Source organism: Rhododendron vialii, chromosome 8a (genome assembly GCF_030253575.1).
Source record: "Rhododendron vialii isolate Sample 1 chromosome 8a, ASM3025357v1".
Taxonomy (NCBI): domain Eukaryota; kingdom Viridiplantae; phylum Streptophyta; class Magnoliopsida; order Ericales; family Ericaceae; genus Rhododendron; species Rhododendron vialii.
The window spans coordinates 32115816-32137241 of NC_080564.1; the positions used below are offsets into that span (position 1 = coordinate 32115816).

Consider the following 21426-nt stretch of genomic DNA (forward strand, 5'->3'; position numbering starts at 1 on the left):
TAAATGATTATATGTCTATTTTTTAAATTGCATGAGAGAATACAAGTATCATAATTATATGAGAGAATATAACATTGGATAATACAAGTATCGTAATGATTATTTTATCTGTTTTCCCACATAAAACTTTTGCTTTTTCCGCTCTCACAAGATTATGTAGTATTTAGCGTCTGTTTGCAAAAAATCTTGAGAGCAAATTATAATCAGTCTTGCTATTGTCAGCTCAATCGGCTGGCGATAAACACACTATAATACAAGAAAAACATGAATTTATGTGTACTTTTTTATACTATTTAATACACATTCACACTCTCACTATTATCAGCCCGATTTTAGAATTTTCCAATTATAAAAGGCTTCAAAAAAATTTGCAGTGGATTATTTGCTGCAGATTCTCGAAGCGGCTTCCAAATATCACCAGCCTTTTTAATGCTAATATTTTTTAGAAGTTACGACTTCCACTACTTTTATAAATTCTAAGAAGTTGTGATTAGCGTAAAAGACAAATATTTCATTCCATTCTAACAATAACCCTTTGGTCGAGGACAAAAACTAATTCATACCAAGAATCTATTTTTTATACAGTAGATTTTATGACAAACGCTACTTTTCAGCTTCCGTAACATTTAAACTTATATCAATCCAAAATTTGTAGCAAACAATCTACACTCTAAAATCTAGGGGGAGAAAACACTATCGCAACACACCCCGTGTAAGTTTTTCCTCAACAAATCGAACATCCACTGGATTTTCAATCGCTATCGATTTTTATTTTCAGTTGCTACAGAGGTTTTTTTTTTTTTTTTTTTTTCATTTTTTGTTTTTCCTATCGAGGTGACAACAACGACAAGGTCCCCAGTCCCTGCCAGACATTCCCATCGCATGTTGCCAACAGTAAAGCTCATGACCTGGGTTGCGTGGTGAAGGTTTCAAATGCAAAATTGTTTGTTTCCAAAGCATTCTACTATCTTGGATCATTACTCTCCCATGAGTCCCATTCGAAAAGACAGAAACTGCACAATAGCACTTCATTGTCGGAAGACTTTTCCTTCTGCCATTCCTCCATGAAAATAATCCTAGTCAATATTTTCACTGCCACAAAGATGCCTAATGACTATTGGTGCTTCCGAAAACCGTGGTCTACTCGCCAGCCTGGCCCTGAGATTTTCGGGGCCCTAATCGGAGTTTGGAAATGGAGTCTCTCATGTTTTCTGTATATTAATAATTATTAGTATATGTTCGATATGGGAAACAAGATAGTCTTGTGGTTCTGGCACAATAGAACTTTAAATCGTGAGTTCGAGTTTTAAGAGAGTCATTTCATAACCATTTTTGTACCAGTTCCAAAACTGTTGGCATTAAAAATGAAAGGGTGGCGAAGAGTTGGGATCCAATGTTTACATCATGCGTGCCTCAACACTGTGCCACATTCACATCATTGTAAAATATTTCACATATACATTGTATTTAATATATTCCACAACTTGGGGGCCCAATTATTGGGTCCTAAACTGAAGGCTCTAGGCGATCGCTTGGTGAATCTATGCTCAGGACTGGGCTTGCTACTCGGCGTAATTAGAAGTCATGCAATGTTTAATCAAGCATTAAAGATGGGAAAACTCAGCTTTCAAGTAAACGATAACCGGAAAGGATTTCGCAATCTTACCGGAAGCCATACTCGTACATGGAACACATCAAAGTAATGGAGATCACATTGCTATGAAAGGAAAAAAGGTTGATACAATTTGCAAACGTCTAGTGAAACCTGCGATGCTGAACTACATGATTATTAGCAGTCTGATCATCTATGGATTCCCCTGGACAAATTATATTACGTCAAAAAGTGAATAGGACTCAATCAGAACCTCTTCCTCAACAAGTTCCGATCGAGTAATCAAAACTCTTTCTGTTGGTGCGTCAGGTGCTATTTTCTACCGGTGTTATGGCTGATCATCCGGCTTCATCACCCTTATAATGCGGGGAAAATCTCGAAGAACGACTCTGGCCTACAAACCCCTTTCTTGCAGAAGTTCTCAGTTTGGAGTACGAAAGCCGACCGTTCAAGGAGTGAGCGAACTTGAATTTTGGCATTGGAACTTCCTCCTCATCTTCGTAATGACAGGGCTTGAAGTTGTTCTCATCTTCATCAATATGGCGGTTGTCATTCGTACTGGCATGATCGCCGTCTACATGAGCATTTTCTCTCGAGAACTTCCTGTTGAATAATGCATTTAGTTCCATATCGCTGGAGATTAAAAGATTTGCAAACTACATTTACTGTACTCCAAGGCTTTTGGCAATCAATAGCAGTATATTAGTGGCAGCTAAAAGCATACAAGACCTAAGCATTGGGATTTCCTTGTCAAGGTTTAGTGGTAGTTTTCTGAATCAGATGCTCTTTGTGTTAAAATCATGGATTTGTGGAGGAACTTATTGAGGGTAAATAAAAAGATACGAGACAATAAAGTGATTTGTTTTGGTAATTCAAATCAAGGATCATCTTGAACACAACATTGCAAATCCAGTGAACGAATGTCAAAATTCAACGCACAGAGAACATGGGAAATCAAGATGAAAAGTCAGAATCAATCAAGCAGCAACAACCAAGCCTAATAAGGGTGTCACGTAACCGTGTTACTTAATTAACCCTGAGAAGGGTTAGTTCTCATATCGACCAAGCATTTTGATAGAGCTCGCATCCTACTATTCCATAAGCTACACGCATATTTATGTGGTTTAGCAGTATTGCCAACATCCACTCCAAAAGAGTAATGACCAGGAAAGACTCTCAACCCCTCTCCCAGAAATCAGCAATATTGCTATCACTAGCATACCTTACATGTTTTATCCAACGACTCTTTGTTCATATGAGAGAAAACCCACATTAATCCCTCCACTCTCCACTAGTGATTTCTAAGATGACTTATTACAATATCTAAATGAGACCAATAATAACCCAAATGTAAGATAGCAGAACACCAATTCTTCTTTTGCACAATGGTAATCCTGATAAAGACGGCTCACAAAATTGGTGGAAATGTATATCAATATCACCCATGTAATCTTCTGAGGTGAAATGGGTTGTTACAGAGAACAATCACCTCTTGTGAACCAAAGAAAAGAAGAGCCAAGAAGAAAATTCTTACATTGAGCACTCCTTGGAAGCACCGCTGATGATTTTTGATTGTTGTTTCAGTGGTCTGTAGTTAATGGACATATTCCGAATGAATTTCACCTGCATTTTCCATTTAAAGAGATTTCAGAAGCCACTAACTGCATATGATAAACCAATTATATGTGGGACATTCAGCATGCCCTTAGAGCGATTCCACTATAAGAGGAAGCGGATAAGAATAACTACCGATACTTACAACAACAGGAATATAGATTGCGAAAACTGCTTAAGATAGAAAAAAGAAGAAGCTGGGAACTGAAACTAAAATGAGAAGAAAAAATTCTACTACCTCACATTCTCACAACACTTTACACATGCACACACACACGCACTTACACTTATGGGTCCTACACATACTGGTGGTGCAATGTGTGGGTCCTCGTGTGAATGCGAATGTGAGTGTGTGTGTGTGAAAGGGTTTGTGTAAGGCAGTGTGGTTGTAGAATAACCGAAAGAGAAGATGTTGGCTGGCTGATCAGCCCTAAAGTATCTCTTGCGGGAATAAGAACCTACTGAAGGTGCTGTCATTAGGAAGTCAAAAGCAGTCAATGGTACAAGAAATTCTGAATAGCAACCAATAATGACTAAAACGACGTCGATGAAAACAAATAATAGAAAACAAGAATTTGCCTCATCTTAAGTGGCATGTGTTACTTGCTGGATGGCAATCACGAGACAAGGTGAGGTAGGCGATTGAGTAGGAAAATCCTAGGGAGAATCGCATCACTGCTTGAAGATGCAGAACACGAATCTTAGCCAAAATTAGCTTTCTCAGCCAGTTTCTATGTCAGCAAATTCTGGCTTTATCTTCACATTTCTCATACCAAACTTGACATGGACACAAAAGAAAAAAAAAAAGAGGTCTAATAGGTGACAAATCACCTGAACACATCCCGTGGGAATATTTTACACTTTATGTCATTAATTGCAAGTAGAATGACACGGAGTAGGATTCCAGATGAGGATATTATCCTAAAGAAAAGGTAAGAAAGCATACGAAAATCTAGCTAATTCAGTAGCTTCCAACCTACAAATAGAAGATATGCACACTTACATAGTTACATGTTTGATACTGAAATTATTTCTGTAACTTTTCTTACTAGCCATAACTAGCATTAGAAAGTCGTTGACAAAGACAAAAAGGGTTAACTATATAGATCAAGAAAGGAAAAATGATCTTTGCATAAAAAGCAAATTCAAGTAAAAGCCACAATTAACTCCTAATTGCGAAACATGAAAACCAATTCTTCTCAAATAGTCAAATCCCACAAATAGGACTATTAAAGCTTACCTGATCACCATCGTTGATCCCAAACCTTCGAATATGAACCTTGTCATTGATTAGCTTCTTCCCTTCATAACACAGACAAAAGTGTCCCCATACATGTGACCTACCCACATCAAGTTCAATGGTCGTAAAATTAGGAGTTCAATGCCCAGAAGAAAACAGTAGGAAATTAAAAAGATACCATTTCACAACGTCCCTAAAATTGTTACATCTTGTTGAATGGCTCCAATCTTTTTACCTTATCGTCAATTGTGATTTTCTGACCGATAATTGCCAGTTTAAATACTACGGGAAACATTACAAATTAACACTTTTCAGTGGCGCAAATCAATCAAGCCCAATTAACACTTTTTTGTGGCGCAAATCAATCAAACCCTTACTGATATCCGAATGTACTGATTTTTTTACTGGATTGTTAAAAACAAGTTTAAAAATCAAAACAAATTGAACAACTTCGGTCGTTTGTGTGGGACCCCAAGGTGGATTCCTCCCACACAATGTGGTGCAATATTTGGTGTATACCAAATGATGTACCTATAGTTTTTTCTGTAAAAGTATACACCGAATTTTAAATTTTATTGAGGCAACAGTTATCCTTGGCAGTGGATAGATTGAACAAAAATGAACGATTTAAATTTAACTATACCATGAAATATTGCCTTCGCCGTTCTTGGGAGAAAAACTAAAAACTTCCTCCACCGCTTGTTTAAGCTCCGCAATCGAGGCATTTCTCGCAACATTAACATCTGGTACGAAATAACAAACCGAATAAAACCGAAGACGGAAAATGAGAAAAGGACACAACGTCAAACCAGCCAAACCAAAATCAACGAGAATGCACATTTGATTACCAAAGGAAGAGCCGTCCAGCTTGAGAACGGAGAGCTTGATGAGGAGCTGCCGTGGGAGCTTGCGGTAAGAGAGGTTCCGAAGACTCTTGCGACACATCAGCGGATCCAACACGCTGAAGCTTTTATCTTCGTGCTCGGTACTCGGCATAATCTTCACCATTTCCACACTTGCATTTCAAAACGAGAGAGAGAGAGAGAGAGAGAGAGAGAGAGAGAGAGAGAGAGGATGTTTGGTCGATTGGTTTTGCTGTGAAAGTAGAGAGAGAGAGAGAGAGAGAGAGAGAGGATGTTTGGTCGATTGGTTTTGCTGTGAAAGTGGAGACCGTTACGTGGGACGTGCAACTGATTGGGTCCCACTTTCAAATGCTTTTTGAATCTAGCCAGGTCAATCATTCTTCAGTCAACGGGCTTGCTTTAAGGAGGCTTTTGATTGGGTTGAAGATTGGATTGGGCTGGTTAAGATTCAAAAGGCCAAGCCCATTAACACCACAGGTCAGCGCCTCAATTGATCCAGTCACGTGCCAGACTGAAAGAAAAAAAAAGAGGATGATTAACAAGGATTAATTTCACACTTATACCCAATGTTGTCAATTTACGTACCAAATCGGTCCGTACCTATCGTACCGGACATAAAACGGTACACATAAATAGGTGTTCTGCATCACCCAAAATACCGTCCTGTACTGGTCGATACCTGGCCAACCGAGACCTGTACCGAACTTGTACTGGAATCTCAGCCGAGACAAAAACAAGTGTATTTTTTCTTTTGGTTAAAAAATGATTTACTTTTAAGATAATTCAATAAAACTTGGAGTCTATAATATGTTAATCATCTTAATTTGTTATTATGACTAATTTTAAGGTATATCAAAGTGTTAAAATTTATTTTATACCTCAACTTTGAGTTTTTTTGTGCATTTATTATATAAAACTATATACTAAAATATATGTTGCGGATCAATCTAGAATGGTATCGAGAAATACACCAATACCAATATGTATTGTCGCAATAGAGAAAGTGATACGCCTTTCAGTACGGTATTGATAACTTTGCTTATACCCTAAACTACTCAACCTTTGTTACTTCTTCCTTCTTCTTCTTTTTATTTTTTCCCCGTAAAATTTGAACTGACCTTTTTTACTTTGTTCCCTCCATTAAGGCATTAAAGTAATCTTTGTTACTTCGTGCATAGCAAGTGAAACAATTTTATCCATGTTTGGGATCAATCAGAGACGGAGCTAGCTTAGGGCGTATGGAGGCCACGGTCTTGGCGTCGTTTTGGGTTTTAAAAAAAAAATTAGTTATTTTTCTTTGTGTGCAGAAAACACCTATATATTGTATCTTATGTTAGGTGTTACTTAGATGTTTAAATGCTCTAAAAATGTGCTCATTTTGGGTCCCAAAATTCAATTTCTCCCTCTGCGCCACGATCTTCCATAAATATTTTCTTCAATTATTAATCTCATTCCTCTTTTTATCCCTCTTCACTTATTACCTTCAGAACCTCCTTCAAAACCTCAACTAAATAAACTATTAGATTTTTTAATCTTGAAATTTTAAAATCTTGTTGTTCATAGTTCGGACCCTGTGTTTGCAAAATCCTGATTCCGTCCCTCAATATTGTCAAACTTAGAACCTACGGCTCGCTAAATTCGAAGATTGAAAAGATAGTACAAAACTAGTATATGTGTTAAAAAAAAACCTATGATACGCATATCATGGATGAATTTGAAATCATACCATAGGTTCTAATTTTGCATTAGATGCAAAGGACAATTATTTTTTTTCACTCATAATTTGAATTGCTAGGATTGATTGGATTTCATTTTTTCAGAATCGTTGATTGGACTTCATAAATTAAAATTCGATAGCAATTTATATTATAAAAACATAGCCTTTTTTAACATAATGTTTATGCATACAAACAAAGTAACATTCACGCCCGTTCGATCACGTTTTCATATTTACATTGTAGCCGTCATTTATTTTTATTTTTTTTATAATTTTATAATCTATGCCCTCTCTCTTCTCACTATTAAAAAGTTGCCTTTTATAATCAAACGGAAAAAATTACCTAAATTGTATGTGTAGACTATATTTGTAAGATAGAGCAATCAGGTAGAGCAGATAATTTATTAAACTGAGACTACTTGTCAAAAAAAAAAAAAAAAAAAAACTGAGACTACTATATTATTACTCCTATGTTCCAACTTGCGATTAAAGATTTTCCAAATTTTTTTGTAATAAAAATACCCTATAAACCGCCATTGAAAGTTTACGAGGGGAGTAAAAGTGCAATTATCAGAAATTACGTGCACCATAACTATTTACCTTTATCCCAAATTCCCAACCAATAAAAACCCCGAGAACAGTAAACCGACCTTTCTCACGCTCTCCGACTGAGAGAGAACAGTCTATAAAAACCCTAGAAACAGCCATCGCCACTCTCCAAATCCGCACAAAATCAACACAACCTGCATAACCCCCCCCCCCCCCCCCCCCCCACCCCCCCCCACCCCGCCGACCTTCACTAAGTGTATTTGCATGGTCTAGGGTTTACCGTTTCGCACGGTAGAGCCAGAAAAACATGTGGAACAACAGCGGGCAGATTGCGCCGCCCGGGACCGGCGGCTCGTCGATCCCGCCGCCTCCAGCGGCGCAGCCTTCGTACACCGTCCTGCCGTCCCCGGCGGAGATGGAGGCTCGCTTGGAAGAGAAAGCGAGGAAGTGGATGCAACTGAATGCGAAACGGTACGGCGACAAGCGGAAGTTTGGATTCGTCGAGGCGCAGAAGGAGCCGATACCTCCTGAGCATGTCAGGAAGATCAACAAGTAAGTTATTGGCCTTTTCTTGAGCTTAGTTAAAAAACCGGAACCAGTTGATTGTTAACTAGGGCTGATAAACGATTCGAACGAGCTGAGTAGTTGATTGTGGTTTAGAAACCCAACGAACTTAGAAAGTATGTCCATGCTTGACTTGTTAATGAGGCGAGTCCATCTCAAACGAGCTTTAGTCGAACCGATCCCGAGTAGCTTGAATTTTTTGAACTTTATAAAGCAATAACTTGTTCGAGTAGGCTTGTTTATGTAATAAACTGATCTCAAACGAGCAAAAACCAGTTCAAGTTTGAACGGTTTGGTTTGTTAGCCCTAATTGTAGCTTTGTGCCTTTGCAAATACACGATTTACTTATGTTTAAGTGTGTATACATATAAGCATGTACCCCCCGATTATGTTATTGATGCTAACGAAAGTGCATTTGGATAGTTATAGATTTCAAAGCAAGGGGTTTGTGGCTCTAAACAAACATATAAGAGGTTTAGTCATAGGTTGTTTGTGGCATTAGAGTAGGAGATGGATTGGAAGGAGAAGAAAAGTTACTTTTTCAGTAATTTACTATAAGAGTACCTTATAGTTAAAATCCTTGTTGATGGATTTCATACGTATTTTTTGGGTAATTTACTAATCTACTCTAAGAGTGTTCTACAGCTAAACATATAAGAGGCTTAGTGACATGTAGGAGTATTCTATAATCCTTAACATGACGGATTTCATACGACTCCTATTAGATAGTTACTTCAAAGTCTCGCTGGCGGTGTCTAGTACTTTCAAATCTAATTTGAGCTATCCTCATTGAAGAATAATGTCAAATCCCTTGATGTGAAATCTGTATTCATGCAAATGAACCCTAAGATTCGGGCATATATTGATTACGTTGTACTGTGGCTATCCTAGGGAAGTTGGAATGACCTCTCTGGGTGAATTGATTGTTTAACACGTGGTCTTGTACAGGGATCATGGTGACATGACATCAAAAAAGTTTCGTCACGATAAACGTGTTTATCTCGGAGCCCTTAAATTTGTTCCACATGCAGTTTACAAGCTCCTTGAGAACATGCCAATGCCTTGGGAACAGGTATTGTTTCTTCCACCTGGATATAGTCTTTTTTAGGGCAGGTGGTTGCCTTTCTATTGCACTGACTTATCTCTGTGACATTTTTTGATTACAGGTCCGTGAAGTGAAGGTTTTATACCATACTACTGGTGCTATCACATTTGTGAATGAAATACCATGGGTTGTTGAACCCATTTATTTAGCTCAGGTATGCTAGTTTGCTCGGTCTATTTTGTTACTTCTGATTGCCCCCTTTGTGGCTTTGTGCAATTTGTACATTGAGATGCAGAATAGGTTTTCCACTTTTCCCTTTATGAAACGTCTCGTTACGAGTTACGACGGTCGTATGTTTTCTTTACTTGCAGTGGGGTTCCATGTGGATCATGATGCGAAGAGAAAAGAGGGATAGGCGGCATTTCAAGAGAATGCGATTTCCTCCTTTTGATGATGAGGAGCCTCCATTGGATTACGCCGATAATCTGTTGGATGTAGATCCGTTGGAGCCTATTCAATTAGAAATGGACGAGGAAGAAGATTCGGCTGTATATACTTGGTTCTATGACCATAAACCTCTTGTAAGAACAAGGCTTATCAATGGTCCAAGTTACCGGAAATGGCATCTCTCCCTTCCTATCATGGCAACACTTCATCGGCTGGCCGGGCAACTGCTTTCTGATTTGATTGACCGGAATTATTTTTACTTGTTTGACATGGAGTCTTTTTTTACCGCCAAGGCTCTGAACATGTGCATACCTGGTATATTTTGATCTCTCTCTCTCTCTCTCTCTCTCTCTCTCACACACACACACACATTACTTTTTCACTTCTTTCCTTTACCAGAGACATTATGATGCATCTTATACCACATTACCAGTATTTTATTGTTGATATTGAAGTTGCATTGAAGGCCTATCAGGTTTAAAACTTTTAAAACATATGCACATGACATCACACATGCATCTGCTAACCTTGGCATTAGCAAATAGGTCAAATCTTTAATGAATGAGTAATTTGATAAGGAATACAAAGGGTTGAAATTCAATCCACCTTTGAATTTGTGAGTATTTCATTCAGCAATTGTGTTCTTGCAGGTGGTCCTAAATTCGAGCCTTTGTATCGTGACATGGAGAAAGGTGATGAAGACTGGAATGAGTTTAATGACATCAACAAACTTATCATTCGGTCACCTCTCAGGACAGAGTATAGAATTGCATTCCCTCACCTTTATAACAATAGGCCAAGGAAAGTTAAGCTCAGTGTGTATCACACTCCTATGATTATGTTCATTAAAACTGAGGATCCTGATCTACCTGCATTTTATTATGACCCACTCATACACCCCATAACAACCACCGGTAAGGACCGACGTGAGAAGAAAATTAATGAAGAGGAGGAGGAAGAAGATTTTTATTTGCCTGATGGGGTTGAACCTCTGCTAAAAGATACGCCAATATATACAGACACTACAGCTGCTGGTGTCTCACTATTGTTTGCCCCACGCCCTTTTAACATGAGATCTGGGCGGATGCGACGAGCTGAAGATATACCCCTCGTGTCCGAGTGGTTCAAGGAGCACTGGTAAGATTTGATCCTATTGCAATTCTGTCAGGTACAGGTACTTATATAGTCAATGCATGATAAATTTATATTTTACATGTTTATCTGTTCTTGCAGTCCTCCGGCTTACCCAGTTAAAGTTCGGGTCAGCTACCAGAAATTGTTGAAATGTTTTGTTTTGAATGAGCTACATCACCGACCACCCAAGGCTCAGAAGAAGAAACACTTATTCCGATCTCTAGCGGCTACAAAGTTTTTCCAAATTACTGAACTTGATTGGGCCGAGGCTGGTCTTCAAGTTTGTAAGCAAGGGTATAACATGCTCAATCTGTTGATACACAGGAAGAACTTGAATTACCTTCACCTTGATTATAACTTCAACTTGAAGCCTGTGAAGACTCTTACTACTAAGGAACGAAAGAAGTCGAGGTTTGGTAATGCCTTCCATCTCTGTCGTGAGATATTGCGTTTGACAAAGCTTGTAGTTGATGCCAACATACAGTTCCGCCTGGGAAATGTGGATGCGTTTCAGTTGGCAGATGGCTTGCAATACACATTTTCCCATGTTGGCCAGCTGACAGGGATGTACCGTTACAAGTACAGGCTGATGCGACAGATTCGAATGTGTAAAGATTTGAAGCACTTGATTTACTACCGATTTAATACCGGGCCGGTGGGTAAAGGACCTGGATGTGGATTCTGGGCACCAATGTGGAGGGTATGGTTGTTCTTTCTTAGAGGGATAGTGCCACTGCTGGAAAGGTGGTTGGGAAATTTACTGGCACGGCAGTTTGAGGGACGGCATTCAAAGGGTGTTGCCAAGACTGTTACCAAGCAACGTGTTGAAAGCCACTTCGACCTTGAGCTTCGTGCTGCTGTAATGCATGATGTTCTTGACGCCATGCCAGGTGACCAGCTTATCTTGCGATATCCATTAGTACTCAGCCAAATATGTATTTTGGTGTTAATGTTATGTTTTTATCGATTAGTTCTTCTGTCCGTAACATTGATGGATTACTTGTAACTGCAGAGGGCATTAAGCAAAATAAGGCAAGAACTATCTTGCAACATCTAAGTGAAGCATGGCGCTGTTGGAAAGCAAATATCCCTTGGAAGGTATTATAAACATCTTGATTGTTATGTTTCTGCTGTTAGTCTTTTTCTTGTTATATTTGTCTCACTGATGAATTTCTAGGTTCCTGGGTTGCCTGTACCAATTGAGAACATGATCCTTCGTTATGTCAAGTCAAAAGCTGATTGGTGGACGAATGTGGCTCATTATAACCGTGAACGTATAAGGAGGGGCGCAACAGTCGACAAGACAGTTTGTCGCAAGAATCTGGGAAGATTGACTCGTCTTTGGCTGAAGGCAGAACAGGTGTGCACTTGTTCCTTTTTATTTGTGCAGTTACCTTTTCTTTGCTGTAGGATGATATTATTAAACGGTCTTGGGTAGAACTCAACTCCTAAAGCTAGCTCTTAAAGTGAGGGTGTCCTCACGCTTATATTCTTTTTATTACTTTGGTACGCGAGCGATGTGGGACTTCGCTTTACACCCTCCCTCACGCCCAACGTGCTCACTCGGCAGCACTTGCCGCATGCAGGCCAGGGACACGCACCCTACCCATCCTTGGCATACCCGGCTCTTATACCATGTTAAACGGTCTTGGGTAGAACTCAACTCCAAAAGCTAGCTCTTAAAGTGAGGGTGCCCTCACGCTTATATTCTTTTTATTACTTTGGTACCCAAGCAATGTGGGACTTCACTTCACAGATATACCCGAATGGACACAGAGCTTAATTGATGCTTATTTTCATTTTTTATTTTGCCTTTCCTATAGGAACGGCAGCACAACTATTTGAAAGATGGTCCATATGTGACACCAGAAGAAGCTGTGGCCATTTACACTACTACTGTGCATTGGTTGGAATCTCGGAAGTTCTCTCCGATTCCCTTCCCTCCATTGTCTTACAAGCATGATACAAAGCTTCTTATCCTTGCGCTCGAGAGGTTGAAAGAATCTTACAGTGTGGCAGTGAGATTAAACCAGCTACAGAGGGAGGAGTTGGGTCTCATTGAGCAAGCTTATGATAATCCGCATGAAGCATTATCGCGTATTAAACGTCACCTGCTTACACAGCGTGCCTTCAAAGAGGTACACTTGTTTGCGCTCTCTCTCTCTCTCTCTCTCTATATATATATATATATATATATATATATATATATATTTATTTATCTATTTATTTATTTAGAATGGGTTTTGCTCTTATGTTTGTTCTTCTATTGCTTTATAACATGGAGTATGAACTAAACATAAAATTTTGCAGGTTGGCATTGAGTTCATGGATTTGTACAGTTACCTGATTCCAGTCTACGAGATCGAACCTCTTGAGAAAATTACCGATGCATATCTTGACCAGTACCTATGGTATGAAGGAGACAAGCGCCATCTGTTCCCTAATTGGATTAAGCCTGCAGATTCAGAGCCACCACCATTGCTGGTCTATAAATGGTGCCAAGGCATAAACAATTTGCAAGGAATATGGGACACTAGTGATGGACAGTGTGTGGTGATGCTTCAGACTAAGTTTGAGAAATTCTTTGAGAAAATGGATTTGACAATGCTGAATAGGTGCCTACAGTTTTGATTATTTCCTGTGTGTTGAGCTTTAGTTTCGGAAATTTAGTATTTTTTTCTCATTTGCAATGTTCTTTGCAGGCTACTGCGCCTGGTCCTTGATCACAACATTGCTGATTATGTCACTGCAAAGAACAATGTCGTGTTATCTTACAAGGATATGAGTCACACGAATTCATATGGGCTTATACGTGGACTTCAGTTCGCATCTTTTGTTGTACAGTATTATGGACTCGTGCTGGATCTCTTGCTTCTGGGTTTGACACGAGCCAGTGAAATTGCTGGTCCTCCGCAAATGCCAAATGAGTTCATTACTTTTTGGGACACCAAAGTTGAAACCCGACATCCAATTCGGTTGTACTCCCGGTATATTGACAAAGTGCATATATTGTTCCGCTTCACTCATGAAGAAGCCCGCGACCTCATCCAACGATATCTTACTGAACATCCTGATCCTAACAATGAGAATATGGTTGGTTATAACAATAAGAAGTGTTGGCCAAGAGATGCGAGAATGAGGCTGATGAAGCATGACGGTAATTGTTTTGTTTTATATCGCACCACATTCATTATACAAAATTCTCTTAAATCTAGTGACCTTCGTTGTAAAGCAAACTTATTGATATTTGCTCTTTTTACTCCTTTTCAGTCAATCTAGGGAGGAGTGTTTTCTGGGATATGAAGAATCGTCTTCCACGAAGTATTACAACATTGGAATGGGAGAACAGTTTTGTTTCTGTTTACAGCAAAGACAATCCGAACTTGCTTTTCAGCATGTATGTACACTTCTTTTATCATCTTTTTGAATATCCTGTCAGTGTAGCTTTTGAAATGCAGTTTTCCGTGGGTTGTCCAATTGTTTATGCCATGGGTCGCTCATTCAGTCATTCTTCAATTCTTCAATGGGGGATTCGTCTGATGTAGAGTATTTTGTCATGTTGGTCACTCTAGGATACTCTCCCGGGCAATTTCCGTGTGGTCTTAGAAATAATGGTAATGTTGGACTGGGTTAAACTTTTAACCTTGGTCTGGTGTTTCTGTGCTTTTACACCGTCTACAAAGTTGGACCTAGCTATTTATGTGCAAGTTTGGTGAATCCATCATTTTTTTTCCCATTTTGCATCCTAGATCTTAAAACCATTGTACAACAGGTGTCCTCTGGTCTTAGAAGGATTGCGAGAAAGAATTTATGGTAAAGAAAAAGGAAAAAAAAAGGGTTTGTGAAGGAAAAGAGGCTTTACAAAATGGGTTGACTATGGGAGATCGTCGTTGATGCTTTCCAAGGAGTTAAAAAAGATGGTCAATTATGTTTTCATACCTTCTTTGATTTATTTAACTTGTTTACAATGATATTTATACATGTAAATTTGTTAAACATATTTCCTGACTCTGGTTTTTGTTGCCCCCCCTAATTTGCCATCTGTTTTGGATGCGACTGTGCGTGGGTTCCATTTTGTCTGTGTTATTGAGTCTATTAACTTCTTTTTTTGTGATACACTTGCTGATGATATGTAGGTGTGGATTTGAAGTTCGGATACTGCCAAAGATAAGAATGAGTCAAGAGGCGTTCAGCAATACAAGAGATGGTGTTTGGAATCTACAGAATGAACAAACTAAAGAACGGACTGCAGTTGCTTTCTTACGAGTTGATGATGAGCATATGAAGGTGTTTGAGAATCGTGTGAGGCAGATTCTTATGTCCTCTGGTTCAACAACGTTCACAAAAATTGTCAACAAATGGAATACTGCTCTTATAGGTAGTTAACTTTACTTCTTTATTCCTCGTGAAAGCTTGCAGATCATTGAATTGCGTGTTGATATCATGTTTGCTGAATGGTTTTGGTTCTCTTTTGATAGGTTTGATGACGTACTTCCGTGAAGCCACCGTGCACACTCAAGAACTGTTAGATTTGTTGGTCAAATGTGAAAACAAAATTCAAACCCGTATTAAGATCGGATTAAACTCGAAAATGCCTAGCAGGTGAATGCTTGGTTATACTAGTTGTGTGGCTGGATACTTTGTCTTCTGTCTTGTTCTGACTGTGATTTTTTCTTCAGGTTCCCACCTGTCATTTTTTATACTCCAAAGGAAATTGGGGGGCTTGGTATGTTATCAATGGGTCACATATTGATCCCACAAAGCGATCTTCGTTACAGTCAACAGACAGATGTTGGTGTAACCCATTTTAGGAGTGGAATGAGTCATGAAGAGGACCAGTTGATTCCTAATCTTTATCGTTATATACAGGTTGATAAATGCTTATTCATGTGAGTTCATACTTTCTGAGTGTACATGACTTTATATTAACTGTATTGTTAACTTTTCTGCAGCCATGGGAGAGTGAGTTCATTGATTCTCAGCGAGTTTGGGCAGAATATGCCCTGAAGAGGCAGGAAGCTCAATCACAAAATAGGCGGTTAACCCTTGAAGATTTAGAAGTGAGTTCTTTTCTCCCATGATTAGTGGGAATTAACAGTCGCTCGACCGCTTGTTCCACCTTTTATTTCCTGGATATTACTGTATTTGGGTTCGTTAGATGTACTTAAATCAAATTCTGTTTGTGTATAATGAGTTCAGAGTTCAGACTGTACTTGTTGGTTTTTTATTATGTCTCAACAGCTGAGGAACATACAAAGCGTTGTTTTATTTATTTATTAGAGCAGCATTATACAAAACTCTGTGAATCTTATCTTCTGTGTTCAATATTATGTAGGATTCTTGGGATCGTGGAATACCTCGAATCAATACCTTATTTCAGAAGGACAGACACACTCTTGCATATGATAAAGGATGGAGAGTTCGTACAGATTTCAAACAGTATCAAGTTTTGAAGCAAAATCCATTTTGGTGGACGCATCAGAGACATGATGGAAAATTATGGAACTTGAATAACTATCGTACAGATGTCATCCAAGCACTTGGAGGGGTTGAAGGAATTCTAGAGCATACCTTGTTTAAGGGAACTTAGTATGTTTCGTCTCGTTCTTCCTCTCTTTGAATGGCTTTCTCTTGAAGTGCTTAATTATAGTTGTCGGATGTTATCATTGGTTTTTTGTTTATCTTGATGATGAGTAGTTTGCATGGAGAACCTTCTTTTTTGAAAGGCTTTCGTACAAGAAACAAACTAATAATTCAAGAAACAAACTAGCTACAATGCTCGCTGATAAAAAAAAAACACAAAAAAAAACTAGCTACTATGCATCCTACAGTTAGAACTTTGATGTCTCTGGGAAAAAATGCTCTCAAACTGGTGGACTGCATCTTCAATTTTTTGTTGTTGGCCATTCCTTAAGGTTCCTGGTTAATCAATATAGGCCCATTGCTATCTGTACTTTTGCTGTTGAATAGCTGCTGGATCATTTACAGGACCATCTACAATGAATGTTTTATATCTTGGCCAATTTTAATCATTAGAATCTGGATTGGCTAGTATCACACTATCTGACTTACTTTTTGTTAATATTGCAGCTTCCCTACTTGGGAGGGTCTCTTTTGGGAGAAGGCTTCTGGTTTTGAGGAGTCCATGAAGTATAAGAAGCTGACCAATGCACAAAGATCTGGGCTCAATCAAATTCCTAACCGTAGATTTACTCTGTGGTGGTCGCCTACTATAAATCGTGCCAACGTGTATGTTGGTTTCCAAGTGCAGCTAGATTTGACTGGAATATTCATGCATGGAAAGATACCAACATTGAAGATCTCTCTCATTCAGATATTCCGTGCTCACTTATGGCAGAAGGTTCACGAGAGCGTGGTCATGGATCTCTGCCAGGTTTTGGATCAAGAGTTGGATGCATTGGAAATCGAAACTGTTCAGAAGGAAACCATCCATCCGAGGAAGAGTTACAAAATGAACAGCTCTTGTGCTGACGTTCTTCTATTTGCTGCTCACAGATGGCCCATGTCAAAGCCTAGTCTAGTAGCTGAGTCGAAGGATGTGTTTGATCAGAAAGCCAGCAATAAATACTGGATAGATGTTCAGCTCCGTTGGGGAGATTATGACTCCCATGATATTGAGCGATATACCCGGGCAAAGTTCATGGACTACACCACAGACAATATGTCTATTTACCCTTCGCCAACTGGTATGCCTTTCACTTTCATTATTCGCCAGTAGCTTATGTATGTACTTGAATTCCAAGCTTAACTCTCTTTCCTTTTGCAGGGGTAATGATTGGCCTTGATCTTGCATATAACTTGCATTCTGCATTTGGAAACTGGTTTCCTGGGTCAAAACCGCTGCTTGCTCAGGCCATGAACAAGATTATGAAGGTAACGCCTGAAAAGCACTTGCTTTCTGCATCTCTAACATCTTTAGTTAGCTTACAATTCTCACATGCAGAACAATAAATGTTCACTTATATTTTGATAAATGCAGTCAAATCCAGCTCTATATGTCTTGAGAGAGCGAATAAGGAAAGGGTTGCAGTTGTATTCTTCTGAACCTACAGAGCCATACTTGTCGTCTCAGAACTATGGAGAGATATTCAGCAATCAGATAATTTGGTTTGTTGACGACACAAATGTGTATCGCGTGACAATCCACAAGACTTTTGAGGGAAATCTGACAACAAAGCCCATTAATGGCGCCATCTTCATATTCAATCCAAGAACTGGGCAGCTATTTCTGAAGGTAATTTGGGAAGTATCTAAGTGCCGCTGAAGTAGTCTATTGACTCCCTGTATTACATGATTCATTTTACGAAATGATTTTGCAGGTTATTCACACAAGTGTGTGGGCAGGACAAAAGCGTCTGGGTCAGCTGGCCAAGTGGAAGACAGCAGAAGAAGTAGCTGCTCTTGTGCGGTCCTTGCCTGTTGAAGAACAGCCAAAGCAAATCATTGTGACTCGTAAAGGAATGCTTGATCCTTTGGAGGTTCACTTGTTGGACTTCCCCAATATTGTTATCAAAGGAAGTGAGCTGCAACTTCCCTTCCAAGCTTGCTTGAAGATTGAGAAATTTGGTGATCTCATTCTCAAGGCTACAGAGCCACAAATGGTCTTATTCAACATATATGACGATTGGTTGAAAAGTATTTCCTCCTACACAGCTTTCTCTAGACTTATTTTGATCCTGCGTGCTCTTCACGTAAACAATGAGAAGGCAAAGATGTTATTGAAGCCTGACAAGACAATCGTCACTGAGCCCCATCACATTTGGCCATCTCTTACAGATGATCAGTGGATGAAGGTGAGTTGATGATATAGGCAAACAGTTTCGTGCTTTGTGCACTAGAATGATTTGATTTCTTCCATGTCTCTAACAATCCAGCTTTAGTTCAAACGGAAAACAAATAATAGGGTTTGTAGGGTACTATTTGGTACATAAATGATTACATTCAACTTCTTAATTTAGTTTTAGTTTGAGATTTGATTAGTGTGATGGACATTAATGTACTGCGTGTGTGCAGGTTGAAGTCGCTTTGAGAGATCTTATACTTTCTGATTATGCCAAAAAGAACAATGTGAACACATCAGCATTAACGCAATCTGAGATTCGTGATATAATACTTGGAGCTGAGATTACTCCACCCTCACAACAAAGGCAACAAATTGCTGAGATTGAGAAACAGGTATTTTTTTTTTGTTTTTTTGATGTTTTGATCTGTCGAGGCTTTCTTTGTTATTAGATTGGATATTTGATGTGCGTACAGATTAGAACTCTGATGATGTAATCAAATTTGTACTTGTAGGCAAAAGAAGCAAGTCAACTTACAGCAGTCACTACAAGGACAACAAATGTTCATGGCGATGAGCTTATTGTCACCACCACAAGTCCCTACGAACAAGCTGCATTTGGGTCTAAAACTGATTGGCGTGTGAGAGCAATTTCAGCCACAAATCTTTATCTCCGAGTAAATCATATATATGTGAATTCAGAGGACATAAAGGTACTAATTTGGGTCTTGCCTTCAAAATTAGAATGAAGAATCCTGATGATTGGTATTTGCTTACATTAAGTACGTCTAATGATGCAGGAAACGGGATATACATACATCATGCCCAAAAACATATTGAAGAAGTTCATATGCATTGCAGATCTACGGACTCAAATTTCAGGGTACTTGTATGGCGTCAGTCCTCCAGACAATCCCCAGGTTAAGGAGATCCGTTGTATTGCGATGCCACCTCAATGGGGTACTCATCAGCAAGTGCATCTCCCATCGGCTCTTCCTGAACATGATTTCCTAAATGATTTGGAGCCTTTGGGATGGATGCACACTCAGCCAAATGAGCTTCCTCAATTGTCACCACAGGTTTCTACTTTCATCCCATGTTCAACTTTTCTGTTGTCTGTTATATGTTGGAATGTGGTGTAGGGATTTCCTAGCTGTACTATGTTGGCCCGCAAGTTTTTGTATCAGATGTTGCTATGCCCAAGGAACGATGCGGCCGGAATGTTTATATTTCCTAGGAGACCGCAACTAAACATTCGTAGCATCCCGAATTTCCTATGTTTCCACCGAATCATAGACACATAAAGCATATCAAAGTTCTACGTAACTTACCGGAATAATACTGTTTGAAATATCCAACAATGAGATTTTTATACATTCTCAAATTCTTACCACATTTCCATGACATTTCAGCTTCATTTGCAGTATGTTTTCGAAGCGCTTCCTGTTTCTGGCTTACAGAAACAACATAACAAAACAAAATTTTGATTGTTAGCTATGCCTTTGTTTGTCCTCTCACATGAGCAAATTATTTATTGCAGGATCTAACTAGCCATGCTCGGATCCTAGAGAATAACAAGCAGTGGGAAGGGGAGAGGTGCATAATCTTGACTTGCAGTTTTACTCCGGGATCCTGTTCATTGACTGCATATAAGCTTACCCCCACCGGTTATGAATGGGGACGCGCCAACAAAGACACCGGAAGCAATCCCCATGGCTATTTACCAACACATTACGAGAAGGTCCAGATGCTCCTAAGTGACCGCTTCCTCGGTTTCTACATGGTAAGTGTTTTTAGCAACGCTAGGGCTGTTCCTTAATTGTGGAAAAGAGAATAAGAAAATTAAAAGAGAATCCCTTCTACCAGCTGCCAGAACAGTGCACTTGTACCTTTATAGTTGGTCTGTCTTTGGAGTTATGCAGGGATTTGTGAAGGAGAAAACAAAACAAAGGGGTTGAGCTAGTCTTTTGTTGTTTCCTTTCACTTTTCTTCTCCGCAAATCCCTTCCAAATCCACGATCTAGAAATAGCCTTAGGGATCAAAGGATTGCAAATAACTTCTATCAAACAGTCATTCTGAACAAGTGTCCAAATTTATTTCTTAACTTTTTCTCTCCACAAATCTCTTCCCAAATCCATGATCTAAAAAGAAGCCTTAGGGATCAAAGGATTGTTTAGATGTACCCAAATTGCAGGCTAAATGTCTTTGTCCTGTGATTCTGATTACCGACTGGGTCATTTTGTCGCCTTTTTTCCCCTCAGGTTCCGGATAATGGTCCATGGAATTACAACTTCATGGGAGTGAAGCATACGGTGAGCATGAAATATGGGGTCAAGCTTGGGACACCTAGAGAGTACTACCATGAAGACCATAGGCCGACTCACTACTTGGAGTTCAGCAACTTGGAGGAGGGTGAGACTGCCGAGGGAGACAGGGAGGATACATTCACTTAAAGAGACGTATCCAAAACGTAATTCTGATCTGATCTTGTATTCTGATGTGAAAACAGTTCTCCCTCTTACTGATACCGGAAACAATGTATACTTTGAACTACCGTGTAACTGTTTTAACTTCACGGTGATGAGGTGTAAATGTACGTTGTAGAAATTAACGGCCAGATAGTTCTGTAGATTAAACTTTCTTCTTGGTGGCTGTGTCCAGTTTTGATGTTCAATCCCTTTTTCCAAGGTTCGAGATTGTCTACCGGGTAGCTGTTTTTGGTTGGTTGGTTTCGTAGCCTTCAGAATTTCTATAGATGTTGGAAAATATTTGTGGTTAAACAAATTGTAAATATAATTGCTACCCAGTTGGACGAATTACAACGAAGTCTTTTTCATGAC

General features: G+C 39.2%; 2 protein-coding genes across 2 annotated transcripts; one reads left to right on the top strand and one right to left on the bottom strand.

The window, feature by feature from the left end:
• Positions 1-1687: 1687 nt before the first annotated feature.
• LOC131335401 (uncharacterized) lies at positions 1688-5560 on the bottom strand. The gene is made up of 5 exons (XM_058370728.1): positions 5315-5560; positions 5110-5209; positions 4467-4566; positions 3147-3235; positions 1688-2215 (listed from the first exon to the last, which is right to left on the bottom strand). The coding sequence occupies exons 1-5, from the start codon at positions 5472-5474 to the stop codon at positions 1951-1953; spliced, it is 714 nt and encodes a 237-aa protein (XP_058226711.1). The 5' UTR covers positions 5475-5560; the 3' UTR covers positions 1688-1950.
• A 2122-nt stretch (positions 5561-7682) lies between these two features.
• Positions 7683-21273, top strand: LOC131335402 (pre-mRNA-processing-splicing factor 8A). Its single transcript, XM_058370729.1, has 26 exons — positions 7683-8147; positions 9108-9231; positions 9326-9418; positions 9576-9966; positions 10302-10788; positions 10885-11675; positions 11798-11883; positions 11963-12145; positions 12609-12923; positions 13096-13400; positions 13488-13942; positions 14056-14182; positions 14922-15163; positions 15264-15387; positions 15465-15654; positions 15738-15845; positions 16121-16374; positions 16876-17492; positions 17573-17679; positions 17786-18040; positions 18126-18599; positions 18820-18981; positions 19102-19299; positions 19387-19665; positions 20127-20369; positions 20848-21273. The coding sequence occupies exons 1-26, from the start codon at positions 7903-7905 to the stop codon at positions 21037-21039; spliced, it is 7047 nt and encodes a 2348-aa protein (XP_058226712.1). The 5' UTR covers positions 7683-7902; the 3' UTR covers positions 21040-21273.
• The last annotated feature ends 153 nt before the right edge of the window (positions 21274-21426 follow it).

What these genes read in the sequence shown, in the direction of transcription:
- LOC131335402 (XM_058370729.1), top strand. Translation starts at nt 7,903, where the DNA reads ATGTGGAACAACAGCGGGCAGATTGCGCCGCCCGGGACCGGCGGCTCG. An exon ending in GAGTGGTTCAAGGAGCACTG is followed by an intron (nt 10,789 to 10,884) that starts GTAAGATTTGAT and finishes CTGTTCTTGCAG; the next exon opens with TCCTCCGGCTTACCCAGTTA. An exon ending in ATCTTTATCGTTATATACAG is followed by an intron (nt 15,655 to 15,737) that starts GTTGATAAATGC and finishes ACTTTTCTGCAG; the next exon opens with CCATGGGAGAGTGAGTTCAT.
- LOC131335401 (XM_058370728.1), bottom strand. Translation starts at nt 5,474, where the DNA reads ATGGTGAAGATTATGCCGAGTACCGAGCACGAAGATAAAAGCTTCAGC. An exon ending in GGATCAACGATGGTGATCAG is followed by an intron (nt 3,236 to 4,466) that starts GTAAGCTTTAAT and finishes TGGAAAATGCAG; the next exon opens with GTGAAATTCATTCGGAATAT. An exon ending in GCTTCCAAGGAGTGCTCAAT is followed by an intron (nt 2,216 to 3,146) that starts GTAAGAATTTTC and finishes ATTATTCAACAG; the next exon opens with GAAGTTCTCGAGAGAAAATG.